Here is a 21,900-nt window from a genome sequence, read left to right as displayed (position 1 = left end):
ATTTATCTCACTTATAATTTTCATTCCTAACAATGATGGATTACTTATATCATTGTGTCCCGGAAGCTCGCAACTTTTAGCATTCATCAAATGCCTTTCTACAACCATAAAACTAATGTCTGGAAATTCGTTCTGAATATTTATTAATTTTCATCACAAGGTAACAGATTTTTTTTTTCTTTCACTCTTTCTGAGCAAAAATGTACCGAAAAAAACTAGAATTTTTGCGAATGTTTAATCTTTTGCGTATTTATATATGATTTATGAAAAAGGGGAAAAAATATGTATCTAGAGGTAGTAAAAAATAGAAATGAATAAATAAAGGTTGATACTAATGTAACAAAATTGATTTCAATGATATCAAAGTTGAAAAAAAAACAAAGAAATTGAATTAAAAAAAAAAATTGAATGTGTTTGGTTTTTTAAATTTCAACTTTGGAATGATTAACGCATGTGTGTAAAGATGTATAAGTTTAAAGATACATATATATTTCACAATGAAATTATTTTAAATCTATATTTTAAAATACTAACTGAATTGCTTTCATGAGGTCAAAAGAAAAAGTTATTAATTAGTTTAACTGAAAATATATATTTTCTTCTATAATCTAGTTCCATTTTTCGAATAAAATACTATATAATATTCGTGCATATGCTTCATTTAACAAATTTTTTGATAGCTATTTACTGACTTTTTTGTATTCAAGAATTATTTAATAAGTATCTGTACATTCATAGTTAAAAAGCACAGTAGACTCCAAATGCAAAAATAATAGTAGTTGTTCTTATCCTTATAAATATAATAGCCAATGATCGAGTAACGCTCTCGACCTCATCAACAATAAAACTCGCGCCACGCAATGATATTTTGATAACAAGTTTTGGTAATGTTTAAAATGCAGGGAAAGGCTTTATTGTAACAAGGCTGAACTGGATCCAGTAACTTAACTGTTTTACTGGTAAGACTGTGTCATTTCAGGGGAATGAAGAAACGAAAAAGTGGTCAACGTTGAACCCTATCTACTGAAGCTTACGGTTAATCCACTGGAGTTAGGGTTTAAAATGTCAACTATCAAAATGTCACCAAACAGGCAATTGCTTCGTTCAAATGTGGAATCAATTTTCATCCATCATATCTTGACAGGCGATCTTCTAGTTGTTATGTAATTTCAAAATATCAATTTATATCGTATCTAGATTTTTAATTTACAACTTTTCTTAGAGTTTTTACAAGAGATTTGTCCTTTTTTAAAAACATCTCATGACTTAGAGCAAAATGTTTGCTAACTGAGGCTTCAAACTACCTATAAACCTTTTATATTTGTCACCGAAAGATGATTAGCTTTTTACAGTAATATCTAATTTTGGTGCTGCCGCATTATCACAAAATAGGGCAAAGATTACTTCCTAAAGGAACGAAATCGGATGACTACCGCCAAATGTAGAAATGTAAATTTTTATCTTTCCATATTGTTAGTGAAATAACTAGGTTTAAAGTGTCAAATTTTGTTGTGATGATTCATTATTGTTACTATCGGTCATTTCCCCTACAGTTGTTTAAATTGAAATTTTAAATTTAGAATGGAACATTTTGCACAGAAATTGTTTTGAATCAGCATAAAGAACAGAACTACAGATTTGATTTAGTTTATTTGTTTTCCTGAAGAGGGGTAAAGACATATCTATACATAAAATACTATGTAAATACAATGTGTTCGTAAGTGTATTCATTCAATTTCCAAAGTTCTAAAAGTAATACTTCCTCTTATCATCCTTAAATGACCCTGCATGCGAAACTTCTTAAATAGAAAATGTCCAAGAAAAATGTTTAATATCATTGATAGCCTTAAAAATAGTATTTATAAACAAATTATCATTCAAATTTTCTTCAAAATTTTGACAAAGATATTTTATCGTTTAACTTAATTCATCGTAAATACCATAACTGATCCTTAGATATTTATTTTAGCAATACATAACAAGAAAATACTTATTAACGAGCAACGACACTTCCTATGTATTTTCGTTGTTTGAACAGCTTTAATGTTTTCCTAATAAGCTTTTATATGAAAATATTATTAAAAAGGATGAAGATTAGAAGTATTATTCCATTTCTTATCGTTGAATGAATCCTAAAAATTTAAATGAATTAAGACAGTTCGAGCTTCTCTTTAATGAGCCTTGGCGATATTTTCGTCCATAGAAGCATTAAATGCAGTTCAAAATCCAATTCAAAACAGTCAGGGGTGGGGAATTATGGAGCATTTATTGAGTTAGACAGTATTGAGCGTTTTTTTTTTTTTTGAAAGCAAATATATTGCAAAGCTTTAACTATCATACTTATATTATATCATTACTTAATTAAGCTAATTATCATACTTATTAATTGTAGTTTTGATTGGAATAGTATTAATTTATACAATTAACAGTTAATGCTTCTGATTTAGCATGCTTCCATTTTTAAAGTTCGTGCAACCTTGGACCCCCCCCTTAACAAAATCCTAGCTACGTGCCTGCGTCGCCAGTGACGAAAGGTAAAGCGCGCTATGTTCATACAAGATGCGCAGATATATACGATTGAAAGTATGAAAGCTTGTGCCAAAGGGCACTTCAAACGAAACTGTCGAGTTGTAAGGACGCTATTGTGACTAGGATGACCTTTTAAAGGTATACGAGCAATTGCTGGACTTTTTAAAGGGACGTACAGTAGGTCTCAAAGAGGCAGTTTGACAGTAAGCGCGTATCTGCCGCCATTTCGGTCGGAGCGGAGCAATATGGTAGTAGATTAGTGTAGGTAAAAATAAATGAATCACTCCATTGCGGTCGGTTAAGGCATTCTAGAAACAGAAATGAGCACGAAGATCGCACATCATGAGAGCGGCGGCCACAACCGTATCAACAAGGTCGCTAATATTAGTTCCATTCTGTTTAACACCTTCCAAGCAACTGATGGTATCAATCCTGAGGTGACTGAATGACGCTGGTATCTCGAACCGTCGTTCCAATGCGATGGATTGGATTTTTGCTGCACTTCATTAGCTGGGTTGTGACAGACAGGAGGCATGTTATCTTCAACGATAAATCCCGATTTAGTTTCAGTGGTCATATAGGTAACCTATTTCTCTCCATACCACGCCGTGTTTTGTCTTGTGTAGCTGCTAGAGGACTTACGGTTTTGTTACCTTTATTGTGTCATATCTTCTTAATAAAATAATCTTTTGTTCTGAATTTGTAATCATTTCCTTTCTTTTTTTGTCGCAGGCAACATCTATTTTAAGTTTCGTGAAGATTGCTCGTTTCTTTCTGGGTTAATGTATTTTTTTGTGACCGAGTGTATTTCAACTTATGAACACAGTTCAGTTTAATCGATTTAATTACGCCCAATGATTCTGATTTTGAGCTTAAAATTTAAGTTTAAGTCCAAGCATTAGAAAAAATCTAATGAGATTGAAAAACAGCGGTAGAAAAAAGTTGTTCGTTGCGCCAAAGTTTAAAGCGCCCCCCCCCCCTATCAGCATTTTTAAAACTACATCTTCAAAAAAAATTTTTTTTCAAAAAAATATCAATAAAAAGAATAATTTTAACGAAAACCGCAAACGAATCTTGACAAATTTTTCCCTTTTCATGATTATTTCAAATTTTGGATCCAAGCTTTAATGACGCTTATCTCCTTCAGAAGACGTCTGGGACCCTTATTTTTGCCTTTATATTCAATGTCCTGATATGTACTATCACCCTTTAAAAATTTGCTCAAGAGTTCAGAAACAGCTTGTTCGTCGCCAGATCGTCGACTTTTCTGAGGCAAGCAGATTTGAAATTGCCACTTTTACGTACAAGTTTCTATACATCACATTTTAATTTAAAAAAGGGGAAGAGAGAGACACAGAGAGTGGGTTAATGAAACCTAAAGTTTAGCACAGAGAAATATCATTATTGTGCAATTTACTGCAGTGAAGGGAAGAAAAAACGCAACTTTTGACTCTTTGTTGACGTCGGAAAAAGGAGGAAGCTGGGAGAATAGGGGTTTTACTTGGAAATTTTTCGAAATTTAAGTCCTAAATGTGCAGTTTTTGGGTTAGTTAGTTCAACTTGATTTTGTTTCATTCGATCGAATTATATCTACCAGTATAGTATAGCGAGAAATTTCCTTGTGGATGAGGCAGGGAATTCGTGACTTCACGTTCACGATTGGTAGATAGAATCGATTGCATTCGATTCGACTGAATTCTGTTAGGGTTGAATGAACTCCTTAATCAGTCTTCAGTGTTGTTAGGGGAGAAGACTGAGATTGAATCAAGAAATTTTTACTCCAAAATGATTTTTTTTTAATTGACTCTTTTTTATGTAATTTTTGACAATGTTAGGGGAAAGGAGAGGATGCGGTTCCCTTGCGAAAATTGGAAGTCAATTTCAGGTTACTTTTGATGACGTTAGAATATCGGGGGGTTCTCTAAGATAAGTTCCAAAGTTGAAGTCTTAAAAATGGAATTTTAGTCTATATTTTGTCATGTTAAGGAAATTTAAAAGGTTCGACGGTTCTCTCCAGATGTTTTTCTATATTGAACTCTGAAAATCTCGATTGTAAGCAATCTTTCGTGACGTAAGGGTAGAGGTCGGTGATCTCCTATGCAAAATAACAAATTGAAGTCATTAAGACTTAATTTTAGATTATCTTTTCCAGCGGTTCTTCGCAAAAAGGGTCAATACTGAAGTCTTTCAATACGTGACTTTAGAAAAAATTTCAGGCTATATGTTGCGACATTAGATTAAGAGGTGTGCGTGTGCTCTCCCTCGGAAATTTTTTAATTGCGTGGGAAACTTTTCACCAATATTTATTAGTCACAGGAAAAAAAGGGAAGCCCTCTTTCAAGCTGAATGAGATCTACAAAGAGCGATATTAAACAGACCAAATAAATCAATCGGAGAACTGCCTGGAACAACTTTTGACTCGCTTGAAGTTTGCAAGGAGGATATCTAACCATCTATTTTTCCTTGCTTGATATTTTTGGTATCCTAGACGTGGCTCGGATCTTGTGAAGTGAAGAGTCTATCGAAAGATCTTTTTCGGCCTTGCTTTTGTTGAGAACTTGTTTACGAATGAGGATGGTTGAGAAATGAGTGAACTATTCTATTTCATTCTTCACAGGCAAATATAGATATTTGTAGTAAATTATTGACAAAATCACAATTTTTCGTTACAGAAAATTATAATTCGTTTATTTTGATATTAAGCTAGAGTCTTACTTTTGATGTCTTACTTCAAGAACAACCAAAATCAATACACGGCAGAAATAGACTTCTTTTCTGAATATTACAAGTTTCGCGAAGAATATAAATTTTAGCTTATGCTTTCTTGAAGCAACTAGAAACCATTGATCTGGAACACTTTGAACTGTGATCAGTTTTTGATGAATGTTAAATAATCTCGATTTTTCAATCTAAATGCAGATTTTTTTTTTTTGTTAAATTACACTCATGTTTGTGAAAATTGCAACACCAAGAAGAAATTATGCAAATGAACTGAAATTCACAGGAAATGTATAGCAGGATAAGATATTTAAATGGTTAGAATTACAAAGACGTCGCGCATGCGTAGACCGAGTTACGCCCTCTGAACTGCGACGTAAACTCTGCATATGGGGCATAAGGGCTGTAAAGATTTTTTGGAATCATTGTATGATTATTTGCCGATGGTAGATGTTTCTCTAGTTCTCAATATGCCTCGCCCAAAACGAAAAGCGTCATACGAACGAGTAATGGCGTTTGAATGGGGCTGCAGGATTTGCATGTGTGAGGGTGAACTTATGTATAGAGAAAACAGTGCCCGCACGTGGCATAATGCCTCAACTGTGATGCGTATTTGTAAAAGATAGACAGAGGACAATGAAATTAGCCAAAGGACTCGCGTCAGCTCACGCAACTGAATGGCCCCCCCAAGAGATTATCGACACCTCACCCACCTAGCTGCGATGGATTATATAGCGTCCTTTCGTAAGCTAGAACGTTGGAGTATGGCTACAGGTGTCACACTTTCTGCATCCACAGTTCGTCGACAGCTGCTGCGTCAGGGCCTGCATGTAAGGTTTCTCGTTCACAGGATTCTCTTTACTCTCAACCATTATCACTTCTGGCTTCAATGGGCCCAGGGCCTGATGAACGCACGGTCCGGCAGGTCCATGAACCTGGGCACCACAATTTTAGGGGTAATTTCTTTATTTCTTCCTTTTTTTGGAAACTTCCACATGAAAAATGTGGAGATTTTCTTGTGAGGGTGCACCAAATTTTACCAGGGCCTGGGCATCAATTTGGCTTGATTAGGCCCATCAACACACCCAACGGCGTGAGGACTAGCAACAGGTCGTCTTCTCGGATGAGTCCAGATTTAAACTGCACAAATACGATGGATGTGTACACTTCATACGTTACAAATGGGAATGTTACCTCCTAGAGTGGGTAATCCAACATCATACCAGCATAACGCCAGGCGTCATGGTCTGGAACAATATTGAATATCAAAGGAGGTCATATCTAGTACCAATTACTGGTAACTTCAATAGCGAGCGCCACTTCAGAGGAGCTGTGATGCCAGAGACACTACCCTTTCTTCAGAGCGTTCCTGGTGTAGTGTTTTAGCAGGATAATGCACGTCCACATGTTGCCTGTAACGTTCAAGTGTTCTTCGGTGCATCACTGGTTACGCTACTTCCTTGGCCTGCCCGTTCTCCGGATATGACGCCATTCGGGCACGTCTCGGATTGCGTTGGTCGGAGACTCGCCCATGTGTCTCGTTCGGCAGTTGGTACGAATGAACTTTGACTTCAAATTGGAGCTGTATGGGATGCTATTCCGGATCGTGACATTCAGCACCTCTATGATTCGAGGCCAAAACGTGTACAGACCCTCCCAGCTGCGCGGGATAGCTACATTTAATATTAATTTACACTTGTTATTTTTATTTCATTGATCTGTAATTTTGATGGTTTATTTGTAGCACTATGAGTAATATGTACAACAAATTTTATTTATTTCCAGTAATTCCTTCATGTTGTTGCAATTTTCATAAACATAAGTGTATTTATCATAACTGCTAGATATTTTATATAGTTATACATCACATCAAATAATCCTTGAATTAATTAATATACATACACACACAGAGGATGGTCCCCCTCTGAAGACTTGTTCTGCGGCCGCCACTGATTCAAGCACAGAGGTAAACTGAGCTGTAAATCAAGCACCAAGCTATAGATTGAACTTGACTGCCCTTGGAGAACACGAATTTGAAAACCACTTTTCAAACATTCGTTTTGCTATGCCCAGGAGCTCCTTTAGCACTTATGCCTCGAAATTTGGTACAAAATTAGTATACTCCCCTCCCCCTAAAAAAAAAGAGTCAAAATACTGTAAAAAACTTTTCAGGTTTTAAAAATAGATAAACTTAAATACTTTGTCACTCTTACCTACCATCATGCCAACAAAATGTTACTTTTCTTAGAGTTCAGTATGAAGCTGTGTAGAAATCATTAGTATATAGTATATAGTCAATTATTAGTATAAGATTAGTATTAGTATATAGTCAATACATGCATAATTACAGAGTGAAAGTCAATTGTTCAACCAATGCCAATAGTTTTATGGCTATGTATTAAGATTGCAAATAAGAAAAAAACACTTTATTTTAAAATATTAAAAATTTTATTCACTGCTAGGCAAACAGTGGAAGACATTTTGTATGAATAACATGTGACATATTTATAACTATATACATCAAACATACTTGGTAACGCTTTCAAATCAACAATTTCAAACTTTTGAAGAAGAACATTCACAAATTACAATAAAATGCTGAAAAGGAGAAACTCAAAATATTGATTGTGCAACAGGTTTTCAATGATATGCATTGCAATTCATGATATAAAATGTGTAACAATAATAAAATATTTGTAAAACAATGATAATTACCTAATAAGAAAACCAGCTACAATTTATTTCGCAACTGTCAACACTAAATAACATTTGATAACAATGTTACGTAGATTTTTCTCATTTTCAAGATCTTTTTTTGGTAAATTTAACAGTTCTAAAATTTGTTTAAGATTTGAGAATGTTTAGTAAGATATGATTTCCAAAATATTATCTCACAGTAAAACGCATCCAAAGTTTATGGAGAGACCAGAAAATACATCCCATTGAACTCCCATGTCATTCTTGCTTTAAAGATCAATCGAGACTCACAGTGTGTTACAATTCCCTCTGGTGAAAGGCTTATAAAAACAAACATGATAACAGCAACATTGTTGCCATTCAGGAGAAAGAAATTCCACAGGTTTTGTTTCCTAAATATTCAATATATATAGTACAATGCAAAAGTATGGGGACAAGCTGTATAAAATCTTATCCTGAATAGTTCACATCACCGAAGCACATTCATCTTCAAAATAGTCACCTTGAACGACTAAGCACTTCTGACAACGTTCGTATAACTTTTGGATGCCATTTTTCGCAACCTTCTGTAAGGCTCCTGCGATGCAGCTATAACTTTATCGGGGTGAAGAAGGCAACTTCCATGTTGAGGATGCATGCTTCGATTAGTCAATACTTCAAGATGTCAAACAAATAACATTGAACTTAGACCCGTGTGCCTTTTACCTATTCTCAGCTTTTAAAAAACACTTGCAGGGACACAACTTTCTTTAGGCCGATAAAGTTAAAGCTGCATCTCAGGAGGTTGCGAAAAATGGCTTCCAGGAGTGCTTCCAAAAGTTATATGAACATTGGCAGAAGTACATAGACACTCAAGGTGACTATTTTGAAGGTGGATGTGCTTCGGTGATCTGAACTATTCAGGGTAAAATTTTATAAAACTTGTCTCCAAACTTTTGGATCATACTACATATGAACCTTTTATAATGAGGCAATACTAAATCTAGCCCATGTACTAAGTCTGAAGTCTAATTCTTTTTTTACTTGCTGTAATATAACATAATCAATGGTTGTCCATTTTCCGACAAGGTGGGGCACCATCCATTATCCTGACAGGCAACTGTTTTTATGGTGTTACATGAAAGACACCATGTTCGGGCCCATTGTACCACATGACATGATTTACATTATTAGAGTCAAAAGATCAAAACTGCATTTTCTACCATAGATTGCGATGTGTTACAGCGAGTCAACATTGCTGCTGTTTTGAAAATATTTTTGTTTTAATAAGCCAGGAAGAATTGTGACACATGTATTGTATATCTTTGCGACAAAATATGTTTATTTTATTTTTCTTTTAAACAGACACAAAAATTTTAATTCGTCAGTAACTGCTACTAGAAAAAAATAAAGAAATTTGAAACAGAAAAAAGTCTGTCTATCATTTCCTTTATCAACAGGTTTTTTTGATGTTGTAAAGTACAAAACATCTTATAGGGTAATGGCACCAGTCACAGATATGCTTAAGACATGGCTCTGGTTAACTCAATTTTCTGAGCCGTTTAATGTCTAAAACTGTTTAAACTTGTTTTCTCCCATGCAACTAAAGGGTGTCCCAAAATTAACGCAAAATTTGAATTTGCCACCATTTTTTCCATAAATTGTTGGCAGCCATGAAAAAAAGAACAATTTGACAGTTGAGAGTTTAGGGTTAGTAAAAATAAAAATGGGGTGTTATTGTACCATACAGCTAGAGAGAGTGAAACATTTCAATTACTGCATAAAGCATTTCCTAGTCGCGTACTCTCTCATTTCGGTGATCAGAATTGGCACCCTAGATCGTGTGATTTAACATTATTAAATTTCTTCTTATGGGGTTATTTGAATTCAAAGGACTATGTCAACAAGCTCACAACCACCCGTGCATTACCGTGTTCGGATACCGAGCGCCAATAACAGTAACTGCTTGACCAGCCTCAACTTTCATTATTTTTGAAACAATTGTTCAATAATGAAAGTGCGTTATTGTATCGTATAACGCTCCATTTTTTTAAAACCCTAACCTCTCAGCTATCAATTGTTTTTTTTTTTTCAGAGATGCCAACACTATTTTGCACAAATAGCAACAAAATCAAATCGTGCGTTAATTTTGGGACACCCTTTACATCTCATTTAATGTTTGGCAAATTCTGGATCCTCTGAATTAGTTAATTCTATTTTAAGTTGCTCAGTTTCGAAAAAAGGTCTGACCCCCAGTAACAGACACCGAAAAATCTGATGATACCCAGTAACAGATAGGATGAGGAAACAATGGGTATTGGACAAAATTCCTGTTTTCTCTTCAAAATGTGCAAAAGCTCTTTATTTTTAGAGCTAAAGCCTTATTAAATTCAAATGAACATGAAACACTGGCAGACCTCGTGGTAGCTGTTCATAACTTTTCACCACTTCCTTGTAAATACCAACTGGCTCATGAAATTCACTCTCTATCCGCCTCTGAGAAGTTGAGCTATGGTCTTGAGCAAGTTCATTTCTTTCAAGGGAGAGCAAATAGTAAGAAGAGGAATTGTTAGCAGAGAGTTGGGCTACCATCAAGGCTTTTGACCTTTAGCCGTTTTTACCACCCCCATTTCAGCAAATGGAATCCTTTAATACACCAGCCAACAGAGCTCAACTTGCCAGAGGCGGACAGTAGGTACACTCAGGTAACACATATTCATGGGTCACAGCAACATCAGTTTTCTCAAATAAAAGGCTTATTACTTAAATCCAAACTTATGACTGTCTGTTACTGGACCCTTGTCTGTTACTGGTGCCGTTACCCTACAGAAACATGTATTGAAGCATCAACTTTTTTTTTATAGAGAAAACGCTATTATGAATGGAAGATTGTTATAATTATCTGTTTCACTTTTACATTAGGGCTTATTCCAGAATAATGAATGGTGAATTAATTGACATTTTGTAAATTGTCTATATTAAATAAAGATTTAATTTTTACAATTTTAGACAATTTTTTAGAGCTTAATCACTTTAAATTTCCCAATTTCATTCAGTGTTGATAAAATGAAATAAGGATTTCGTTTTTTTTTCTTTGTGCATCTATTTCAGGGATTTGAATTTTATTTTTTCAAGTTTTTCACATGCTTTGTAAAGTTTGCATTTCGGTATTATTTTAGCTCTGTTATTTGGAGTACAGTTTTACTTGAATTTTTGCCTACCCTATAAACAGGTCCTTATGGCCGGTGCGCACTATGGAAGTCGGACTTCACACCAAATCACGGTACAGTTGGGAAAGTGAAGCAGCACACCCCAAATAGCTAGCCCAGCTGGCACAAGACAACCACAACGTTTTCACTAAAATGAAAACGGACTACCAAAAACCTTACTAAGTACTCATAGGATTGATTTTTATTCCATTCCATTGAAAATACAGTAAACTCCCGATTATCCGCGGAATAGGGTGGCACGGTAACTGTGGTTAAGCGAAAACCGCGGATAATCCGAATAATAGGTAAAAAATGTTACTACTGTATGCAATAACTAAAAAATATGAAAACACTCACATAAACATTTAAATTATAGCTAAAAACATTGCTATATTCCATCTACTAATATGGGATATAAAAAATATACACATGTAAAAGTTTAAAACGAACAATAACCCAATCAAAAGTTTAAAAAACATTTAATGACTGTTGAAAAGAAATAGTGAAAAGACCCGCGGATAATCCGAGCCGCGGATAAACCGACCGCCGATAATCGAGAGTTTACTGTATAACTTTTTCTGCATCAAATTTTAGAGATTCAATTTTTAAATACCTGTGTGAGTTTAGTGAAAGAAAAGGATGCAATTTATAAAATGTAAATGAAGTTTCTGGGAAAAAAAAAAACAATGACAAACTTAAATTTTTCTGAAAAAGCCAAAAAAAAAAAAAAAAAAAAAATGTTATTTTTTCTCTCCCCCAAAAAATTTGTTATCCTTTTGATATATAAAGCTTGGAGGAAAGTCACCCCTCCAATTAACACATTGAATTTTAACTCCTGCATATATACATATATATTTAGGTAAATAGTATAAATAAATGCATGCATTCATATTTTTTTAAAAAGAGACCTGATTTTAAGAGATACAAAATAAACTGATTTACTAAATGTTGTACATTTGTACCATTAAACCTTTTCAAAGATAAAACAACAATGTTTACTCTCTTTTTAAAAGGTGGAAAAATATAACCACAATAATTATTTTAAATGTGCTATAAATTCATATGAAGTCGTAAATTTTCATTTTGTAAATGTTTGAGTTGAAAAAAACACTTGATAAATTAACCTTTGGTTCAGCAATACATAAAAGTTTCTCATGATACGTAACATTGAATCATGTCATCATGTAATGATGTTTTTTTTAAATCCACAAATAAGAAAACAAATCATAGCTAAAATTGTATCGAAGCAATACTTGCTCAATTACTTAATAGGAACAAATGTAATACTTTTACACTACACAGATGACTTTACTTACAGACTAAACACATATGGCAACGTAAAATTAAAATATATGACATGTTTTCAAAGGTTAGATAAGGGGAAAAGGAAGCTTGCCCTCCCAAAAAATATGGTAAAGTTCTTAAAATTTAAAAACAATGGCAAAAAGAATACAAAAATACTAATAAACATCACTTTGAAGTTTCAAAACATGATTTAGTAAAACCAAATTTGGTACATTTATGCATAAATAATAAATCTCAATATTCTTTGGTATTATACCATAAATACTGATAAATTCTCTTGAAGATCTATTAGGATAGGGCACATAATGTTTTGTAATTATAACATAGAAATTTTCGTGCAAACATTTGAAAAAAAAAAAAACATATTAAAATAAGTGCATAAGCAAGTGAAGTTGCAAAACGAGAAGATAAAGAGAAATAATGGCACATTTTCTCCACACGAAACAGGTACGAACCATATTATGAATGGAATTATTCAAAGATATTGATTGAGTGCACACAAAACATGAAAGCATTAAAATATTTGTATGAATGAAGTGAAAATATGTGATTGAAAGTAAAAGACACATAGTATATATTAAAAATACAGCGCATAGAATATATTTATTATTAAAATCCAGCATTTTTGAAAAGGAATAAATGAAATTCACTGAAGTGGAATGTTCGATTTAAACACCTATTGTTTAATGGCTCAATAAATGACTAAAACAGCTGACTGCAAAGAAATAACCAATTTACGTAGTCTTTTTTAAGGAGTTGCACAGGGGATCTCTCTCAAGGGAAGATGAAAACTCTTTTGGTACGGGAAATATGCTATTTACATATAAAAATTAAAATATATAATCTACAACAGAAAGCTAAATCACACATATATCACACCCAAGTTTCAGGCATTCTCAGACTATAATACAAACAATTTAAAACTTAATTATTTGGCTTTTCTTGACTACTTGACATCTTCTGCTCCACAATGCTTAGCAGTTTATCTGAATATTGTTGGAGGAGTGCCATAGTGATATCGGGCTGGGGCTGTGAAGGACCAGATTGGAAAGGCCATTTGGAATATTTAGGTTGGGTTGAGTCACCAATATCCCCATTTGAATGAGAGAAATGGAGACCCGGAAGTCTCCGGGAGTTAAAGTCATTCACGCTATCCATGGGATAAGGCAGTGGGTTCATGGGAGGGATGGCTGGCCGGAGAGTCTGTTGAGCTTGCCAAACACCTTGAGCAAGAGTACTTGTCATTGCTGATTTCTCCTCGCTTGGAAGATCAGTAGTTAATGTGACCTGAGGAAAAAATTACATATTAGTTTATCAATTTATTCAGCATTTGGTTTTCCCTAATTTTAATAAACCAAGCTAAATTTCTGAAATTATTCATTATATTAAGGTATATTTTATACTATAAAAAAAAAAAAAAGACAATCCAAACTCATTTTTAAAAACTAATAAATTTAAGAATGAGCAATTCCGTTTAAATAAAAGCATTAGTTGTTCTAGAAAATGTCTTACAAAGTAGAGATACACCAATTCATCGGCAGTAATCAGTAATTGGCCATAATCGACCATTTTGTTTCCGATTAATCGAGGTGGGGGATATTTTTATAAAAAACTTTTTGATAATTTTTAGGTATTCTTTGAACAAGAAACCGTAATGAATAAATTAATGAATATATGATTGTAATTTGCTGCAACAAAAATATAACATGTTGCATGAAAGTGCACTGTCTAAAATAAAACAAACAATACTAAGTTTGCTTAAAACTGAATGAAATATTGAAATTAATCCTCCCAGCTGTTGTTCACGTAATACTATTATGATTGAATTAAATCTGGTTGAAAAAGTTTAGCTAATGGCTAAAATTGTACGTTTCACTACAAGGGGATCACGAAAAAGGTGTTTGGCCAAGGGCCTCCTGATAAGTTAATCGGGCCTTGCCTAGGCAGGTGAAAAATAAATAGGTCTATTGCCATATAAATGCCTGAATGCAATTAAGTTTTATAAAAATTAAACTGCAAGGCTTTTAGCCCTTAATGGTGAAGGGGAAAAAAGGTACTTTAAAGGTGATAGCTAAAAGTAAAGTCTTTTAGGGACCTTTGATTTTAGTTATTAAAATCAATAATAAATAAATGCAATATCTCTTTAACGACCTTTATCATGGTAGCAGGATAAGAAAACTATCAATTTTAAAAAATTTGGCATTTGTTGATGCTAATACACATTCTGCTCATACATACTTGCATACTTCTCAAGTTCAAAAACAAGGTTAAAGCTTTAAAAAAAAAGAAGATTAAGGGAGAAAAAAAACCTATTTTTTAAAGAAACTCTATTTTCAGTTTAGGATTATAGAACAAATTAATTTAGAAAATAAATGCTTAATAGATAAGCTGTAACAAGATGAAAATGAAAACAGAATAAAGTTTAATGCTAAAATATATAATCACTGTAATACAGAATAGACCTTACCCTTTGGAACACTTGCATGGCAAATGATGTTACTCGAGATAAATTTTCAGCAATGTTTTCACATACTTCTGGTGTCACTGAGGAATAAAGCAAACATTATTTAAAATCTCTCTCTATCTCTCGCTATACACATATATACAGTACAACCTCAATATCTCGAATCTCTCAGGACGGGAAAAAAATTCAAGATATCGAGTTATCAAGGTTTAAAAAAAATTATATTTTTTCAAAATGGAACCATGAGCTTATCTCTAACGGTTTAGGAAATAGCTATTGGTCCACTTTAAGGGTGGACATCCTGTATATTTTTTGTGTTAAAAGGAGTGTATTAACTTGCACAGTAGACTGCCCAGACTGTTGTATCATTTTGTATTAACTGACTTTCCATGTTAAGCATTTTTGCATTAAACATATTTCATTGTATAGTCAACTCTCACTCAATAACTTGAAGTATCAAGGGTCTGGCTAAAGACTTTCAGCTATTGGTAGTTCAGCAATAGGAAGTTCCCACAGTATTCTCAAGAGTTTGGGACCCAACGAAAACTTCAAGATAAAGGAATATTCGAGTTATCTTGAGTTGACTATATATATACAGTTTGAAGGTCAAAAGTCCAATATAATTGGGACTGTAGGTAGCTTAGATTTTAAAAATAACCAAGAAAATACTGTTTAGGAAAACAGTACTCTATTCACTCAAATAAAGTATTTATATAATATGTATGTACATAACATACAATACAGTACATATGTAATTACATTTTTGAACAAATGTCAACTCATTGTTTATTGAACATATAATAAAAAGACTGGCGATATATCGCCAAAGCCATAAAAAAGCCTGGCGGTATATTGCCAAATTATAAGACTACTTGAGCTTACATCGGAATTAACAATGATTTCCCCCCAAAAAGGGGCAAAAGACCCCTTTTGGACCATCCGAATGCAACCAAAAAGAGAGGTGCACAACTAGACCCCACCAGGAGTCTAAGCACCAAATTTCAAATTTCTAGGACATTCCGTTCTTGAGTTATGTGACATACATACGCACATACATACGTACATACAGACGTCACGAGAAAACTTGTTGTAATTAACTCTGGGATCGCCAAAATGGATATTTCGGATGTCTGTACGTTCTTAGGCATATACCACATGTGGTCGGGTTGAAAAATAAACTCAACATTAATTCGGGGGTGAGCAAAATGGAAATTAAGGCCGATTTTTGAGTGGAAATTTTTTTGCGAATACAATACTTCCTTTTTTGTAAAAGGAAGTAAAAAACTGGTCATTAGTAAAGGTTGGTCGTTCTTATAGGTTGTTTCCGAAAATGCAAAAAAGTACCAACAGAAATCGTTTATGTTCGCTTACAGTACATTAAGAACTTTATGACAATATATTTCAATAGAGAAACTAATAAAATTAAAAAAAAAATGTTTACTAATCCTAGACTATTTCTATAAGCTTGGTTTGCATTAAAAAGTATGAAATATGACTTCTTGATTGCAACACTCAAACATTGAAGTTCATCTTAATATCTTTATGTTTATGTTAATTCAGCAGCCAATAAAACGGCTTGGGCTTAGTGCAATGCAATAATTTTATAACTTCAAAGCCTCGTAATTAGTTTTGCACAAAATATTTGGAAAAAAAAATACTTACAAGGAACAGAAGCAGGGTCCCAAGCTAAAAAAGGAAACTGTTCAGAAGCTGCTAAGTCTTTTCCACTATAAGAGCGACGTAAATTATCTGATGAAGATAGCGTTCCAGATGAAGAAGAATGATGTAATTTTAAGGGGCGCATGTTCTTACGAGGTGAATAGGATAGATATCGGCTACTTTGGGAGGAGTCTTTGGTTTTAATATTTTCATCAAGTAAACTGTTTTTGAGGTCCCATTCACTGCGTGACTTTAGTCGGAACTTTTGTAAACCTTCACTAGAGTTCTGTAATACTGGTGCTTTTAAGTCTGGAGGATTAGAAGCTTCGCTCAAACTAAAGTACCTGTTCCGAGGGCCAAAAGGTCTCGGAGATGCGATTGGACGACCATTCTTTACTGAAGGAGATTCAGTTGGGGAAGAGTCTGAAGAAGAATCAGTTGCTAGAGGTGCTGTTGACACCATGCTTGGTGTTTGATATCTGGAAGGTAATGAAGGTAGACTTGGACGACCAGGAGTATTGGACATATTTTTTGACAGTAATGACATGGCGGATCCAGCTAAGTACCGTTGAGGTGATGATCTGTCCAAAGATAAAACAGAGGATGCTTTGTGTAGAGCTGAAGATGAATTTTCAGTTTTAGGATAAAGAGAAAGTGCACTACTACTACGAGACATAGTTTCAGATAGTGTCTTTTCAGTTTTTCTAGGAGTTGGGTATCCGATTTGAGCAGAGTGAGTGCTATTTATTTTTGGAGAAGGTGGAGGCGAAGTGTCCACAGGATATATTTTGCTTTGATTCCACAATGGTGCAGCAAGATCTGATTCTAAAAATTAAATTATAGTTTCATTAGTTCCTTTTCAAAGTACATGACAGCTTTAAAACCATAACAGTAGATTCTAAGACATTCTCAACAAAATTATTATCATTATTGCATATTAAATAATAATGCCAAAAAGATGTGATCTACTGCTACTGTTCATTTGGTTAAAAAAAAATATTGGATTGGGAATTTGAACTACCTGTAAAAGGAAGGCAAGGTCAAATTACAATGAATGGCACTTTCATGTTACAACAATTAGCTGAAACAGATTTTCTGTTTCTATTGAAACATACATCAGGAGGACACTCAGGTTTCTCTTGTTTTTCCAGGCATAAGGTTTTATGTTTATGCTGGTATGAAACTAATATGTAAATGATTAAATAAGCACTAAAATAGAAATACATAATGGAATTGCGAAAACCCACATCACATTAAGTTAATTATCATTTAAATTATTGAACAATAAATAAGGAGAGGAGATTAGAAATTTACAATAGTGCTTTTCCCCCCAATTTCAAAGTTTTTTTAAAGTTATTTAAAAGTGTATAAGAAGATATTTTTATTATAGCAGAACAGTTAATTTTTTTAAACAATTTTTTCATAAAAGATCCTCAAAATTTTTACCATTAATCAATAGCATATTTAAGGTAGCTTTTCATCAATCATTTCCTATCATTTAGAAATGCAGAATAATGAGGAACATGTTCTCACTTCAAAACTGGTTAGTTAGCAAAATCAAAACTGGCCCTCTGTCATCAAAGTGCACATGTTTGAAAACAGAAGAAAAGGACAAATAATCTATTTTGAAGACATTATAGCAGCAGTTCTCAACCAGTGGCGGCAATTGAAATGGCGGAGTTTTAACATGCTTGCTTCTGATGAAGTCTCATGTTCAAGTGGTTTCAAGCAGGGGTGGCAAATAGGGGGGTCGAGAGGGTGCGGTCGCACCCCCAAATTTTTGAGAGGAATGCTAAAAAATGAGCAAATTCAATTTACATAAATCGCAAATCAATGTTCAAGAAAGCCAATCTTGCTGGTTCGCTGTAATGATTGATGAAACTCGACACATTTTCAGATATGAGCAAGTGTTTTCCGTCTTTTTAATTATTAGAGATTCTTCAAGCCTTTACCAGTCTTTTAAGAACAGAAAAAACTGAAGAATCATAGTTAATTTTAACTAAGGACGTAATTTTTTCATATAGTGTAAATATCTCGTTCTTGTATGCTCTGTGTAACAATGGTATGAGAGGCCCGGGCAGTGGTTTGGCTGCATGATTTTCACTAAATGCCTTGGTATTTTACATTGCTCGTTATGCTCATATTTTAAGTGCGTCTATTTAATGAGTGTTCATCACTTTCTTCTGCTAGAAACACATTTCAGCTGTTCAATGCATAGAATGCTTTCATAGATACTGTTCAAAAATACATACTATTTTTGAAAAAAATATCTCACATCAACAAATACCTTTTCTGGGGGCTCTTTAACTATGCAATCTCCCCCATATCATGATTACTTGCTATTAGCCAATATGTGTTTTGTTCCATATTAAATTTAAAAAACTCGACCCCCTGAATGAAATGCTGAAATGCCGCCCCTGGTTTCAAGCAAATTTTGCTCCTTTTTTAGTTATTTGTCTCTCGCACATCGGATACTCTTCCGATACCCAGAAGCTTTTCGGGGATGATCGGATGAACGGATGGAACTTGATGAAAACATTACATAGAGCATACGTGAGCGTCTAAATTATTTTGATATTTAGTTTCTTTACCATTAATTTGGGTCCGAGGAAGACCTATCCCTCTGCTCTTATGTTGAATCAAAAATGCACAGAAGTGAGATCAGGGTGTTGTTTGTTGCTATAATTTTCACACCACATTCTATAGTTTACTTCGAGCTTTATTATCGAAAAAAAAGAAGGGGTAAACAACCCATAAATACCACAGGAAGTATCAAAAATTAATTACTATAAAAAGCTTTCGTGGGTGAGTGCAGTGTAAAGTTTACGCAGTAAAAAAAAAAAAAAAAAACAGCAGAATTTAACCATGCAACTTAGTTTGCGCTCTATATAAATAAGGAATTTATGAAATTTGTGAAGAAAATGTCTTTTGTGGTAAGTGAGCAAAAAATACTTGCTTTTTTAAAAATTACCTTTTGCATGAAAAATAGAGTAAATGCGTATTTTGAACATAGGCGCATCTATTATTTTTCAATATATGCATTTTACTCCGCACTTATAGCATAATTACAAGAAAATTCTTCAGCAATCAAACGATCAATGCACTCAATATATCTTTATCAAACAGCTAGGCTCGTAGTCCTTTTCAAGAAGATTTAAACCAACAGATATTTCTCATTTTACTGTAAGAAAAAAGTTCATTTACTTAATCTGAGGCAGTTCCCTGAAAGGTATTTTAAAGATCATTCTTTACATGACTTCTGATTTAGTGATAATAGAGATAAATGTAACCTTGTGTCAGAAAAATTTCAGCCAAACTCTCTCTCTCTCTCTCTTTGGCCTCTGTTCCACAAATATCCCATTTTCAATTTTTTTTTAAAAGTTGCTTGAAGCTCAACTCAGAGCTCACTGTGTTTATTTTTGGTGACTTTCTTTTGCATTCATTTTTTAGCGATCATTTTAGTTTGTAGCAATATTTGTAATGTTATATTTTGCAATTATGTTTTCGCTCTTGTTGTAAACTATGGAACAGCATCAATTTATAAAAAAAATCTCCCAAATTTTATTGTCTATGTGTGTGTGTGTGCACTTTTTTTTTGCTTGCAAGGGGTTTGCCAAATTCTTTCGGAGTTTGGAAGGGGTTCGCATAGGGGAAAAGGTTGGGATCCGCTAAACTATAGCCCCCCCCCCCCCCCCAACAATCTTCTATTCATTACTTTTTTAGTTCTCTCAAACTGGTTCTACTGCCAATAACTGTCAATGGAAAACAGTCAAATGAACTGTATTTCTGTGGTAAACATTTCAACACACCAAGGATTTCAAAAAATAAATTGAAAAAGTATTGCATTTTACTATAATTTTGATAGAAAATACCAGTATAAATTTCTTTTTGCTACTTTAAGAGTTTAAAAGAAAGAGGTCCGAGATTATCAAGATTGGAAGGTATTTGTGTATGTTTGATCTGAAAAAAAAAAGTTCTATCTATATATAATGCATTTTTCATCTTTTTTTGTGGGGGGGGGGGGGGAGGGGGCAATCTCGCACATGGTTCAATAAACTTATTACAACTGAATTTCTGCTTTAAAAAAGTTCATGCTTATTTTCCCAGCATTCAAGAAGTGAATTAAAACTGCATAGAAGATTAAACCTTTTATTGAAATGATGCATAAAAAATTTTTAGTTCTAGCTAGTTATCAAATTTGCAAACCTCTGGAGAATACCCAGAACAAAGCTAAAATCCAGGACAGTCCGGGATGATTCCGGACTTATGGTAAACATAGTTCTATTAAATGTTGCATATTAATAACAATTTAGAAAAGTTGGGGAAGAGGGAGGTGGAAAGGAGGAAGATGAATCAACAGACTAATCAATTGTAACTAAATGATAATTATGTTCAAATCAATGTAAAATAATCAGCAAAGGCAACAATCAATATCTCACTTAAAAAAAAAACACAGAAAGGAATCAAAATTAAAATTTACGGACATATTACCATTATTTTGTTCCCCAGGAGTTGAAAACAACCGCCTTTTGTTGGGAGAATTTATTGTGAGATCAGTCATAGAAGAAGCTCTTCGTATATCAGCATCTTGAAAAAAAAAAAAAAAGGATAGATTTATTTTTAATAATATATAAATAAATGAATATTTTAAACATTTAGTGTTTAGCGATACATATGAAAAAAAGGGGGAAAAAAACAATCATATGCAATTGAATAATGTTTCTTTAATACCTGGTGTACCATATTTTGGAGTTTTAAAAATTTCTCTATCAGGCGTACTGTGTAAATCTGCAATACTTTTGCTACTACTCAAGCCACTTTTGTATCCAACCTAAAAATAAATAAGAAAAAAACAAATTTAGATTATTAGATATATAAAATTAAATACTTCATTATTATTATTATTATTTCATTTTAGTGGATACAGAATTTGACTCACGCGTGCCCCTCTTAAAAGCCTACCTAGGGATGTAAAATTTTCAGAAATTTTGCGGCAGTGGAAAACGGAAAAAAACCTCCTTTTCCAGTTTTTTTGTCATTGAAATTTGTTTTCTAATTAAAATGTATTTAATAGCTATATTTTATTATAAAACGGAAAACATGTTAAATATTGCAAGATGTATGCAATCCGCCTTATTTTTCTAATCAACAAAAATATGCATTCAAATAAAACTATTTAAAAAATCACCAGTAGCTTTCTTTGTTCAAAACAAAAAAAGCCTAAACTACTCAAATCATCAATTAACCATAAAGTTTGACTAAGATGTTTTTTTTTTTTTTTTTTTTTTTTTTTGTAAATTCCCAAGTCAAGCTTTTTGGTAAAAGTTGCTTTTCCTTCCT

At 33.4% G+C, this 21,900-nt stretch overlaps 1 protein-coding gene across 1 annotated transcript in view; it reads right to left on the bottom strand.

Moving 5' to 3' along the window:
• Positions 1-13,135: 13,135 nt before the first annotated feature.
• Positions 13,136-21,900, bottom strand: part of LOC129222487 (mitogen-activated protein kinase-binding protein 1-like) — a 122,658-nt gene continuing 113,893 nt past the window's right edge. Inside the window, 5 exon segments of the mRNA XM_054857001.1 lie at positions 13,136-13,724; positions 14,905-14,981; positions 16,564-17,385; positions 21,052-21,147; positions 21,292-21,391. Of these exon segments, the coding sequence (XP_054712976.1) occupies positions 13,362-13,724; positions 14,905-14,981; positions 16,564-17,385; positions 21,052-21,147; positions 21,292-21,391 (1,458 nt within the window). The 3' untranslated portion in view covers positions 13,136-13,361.

The sequence above is a fragment of the Uloborus diversus genome, chromosome 5 (assembly GCF_026930045.1).
Source record: "Uloborus diversus isolate 005 chromosome 5, Udiv.v.3.1, whole genome shotgun sequence".
NCBI classification, from domain to species: domain Eukaryota; kingdom Metazoa; phylum Arthropoda; class Arachnida; order Araneae; family Uloboridae; genus Uloborus; species Uloborus diversus.
Note: the sequence above shows the minus strand (reverse complement) of the source record. Positions and strands in the feature narration are given on the sequence as shown.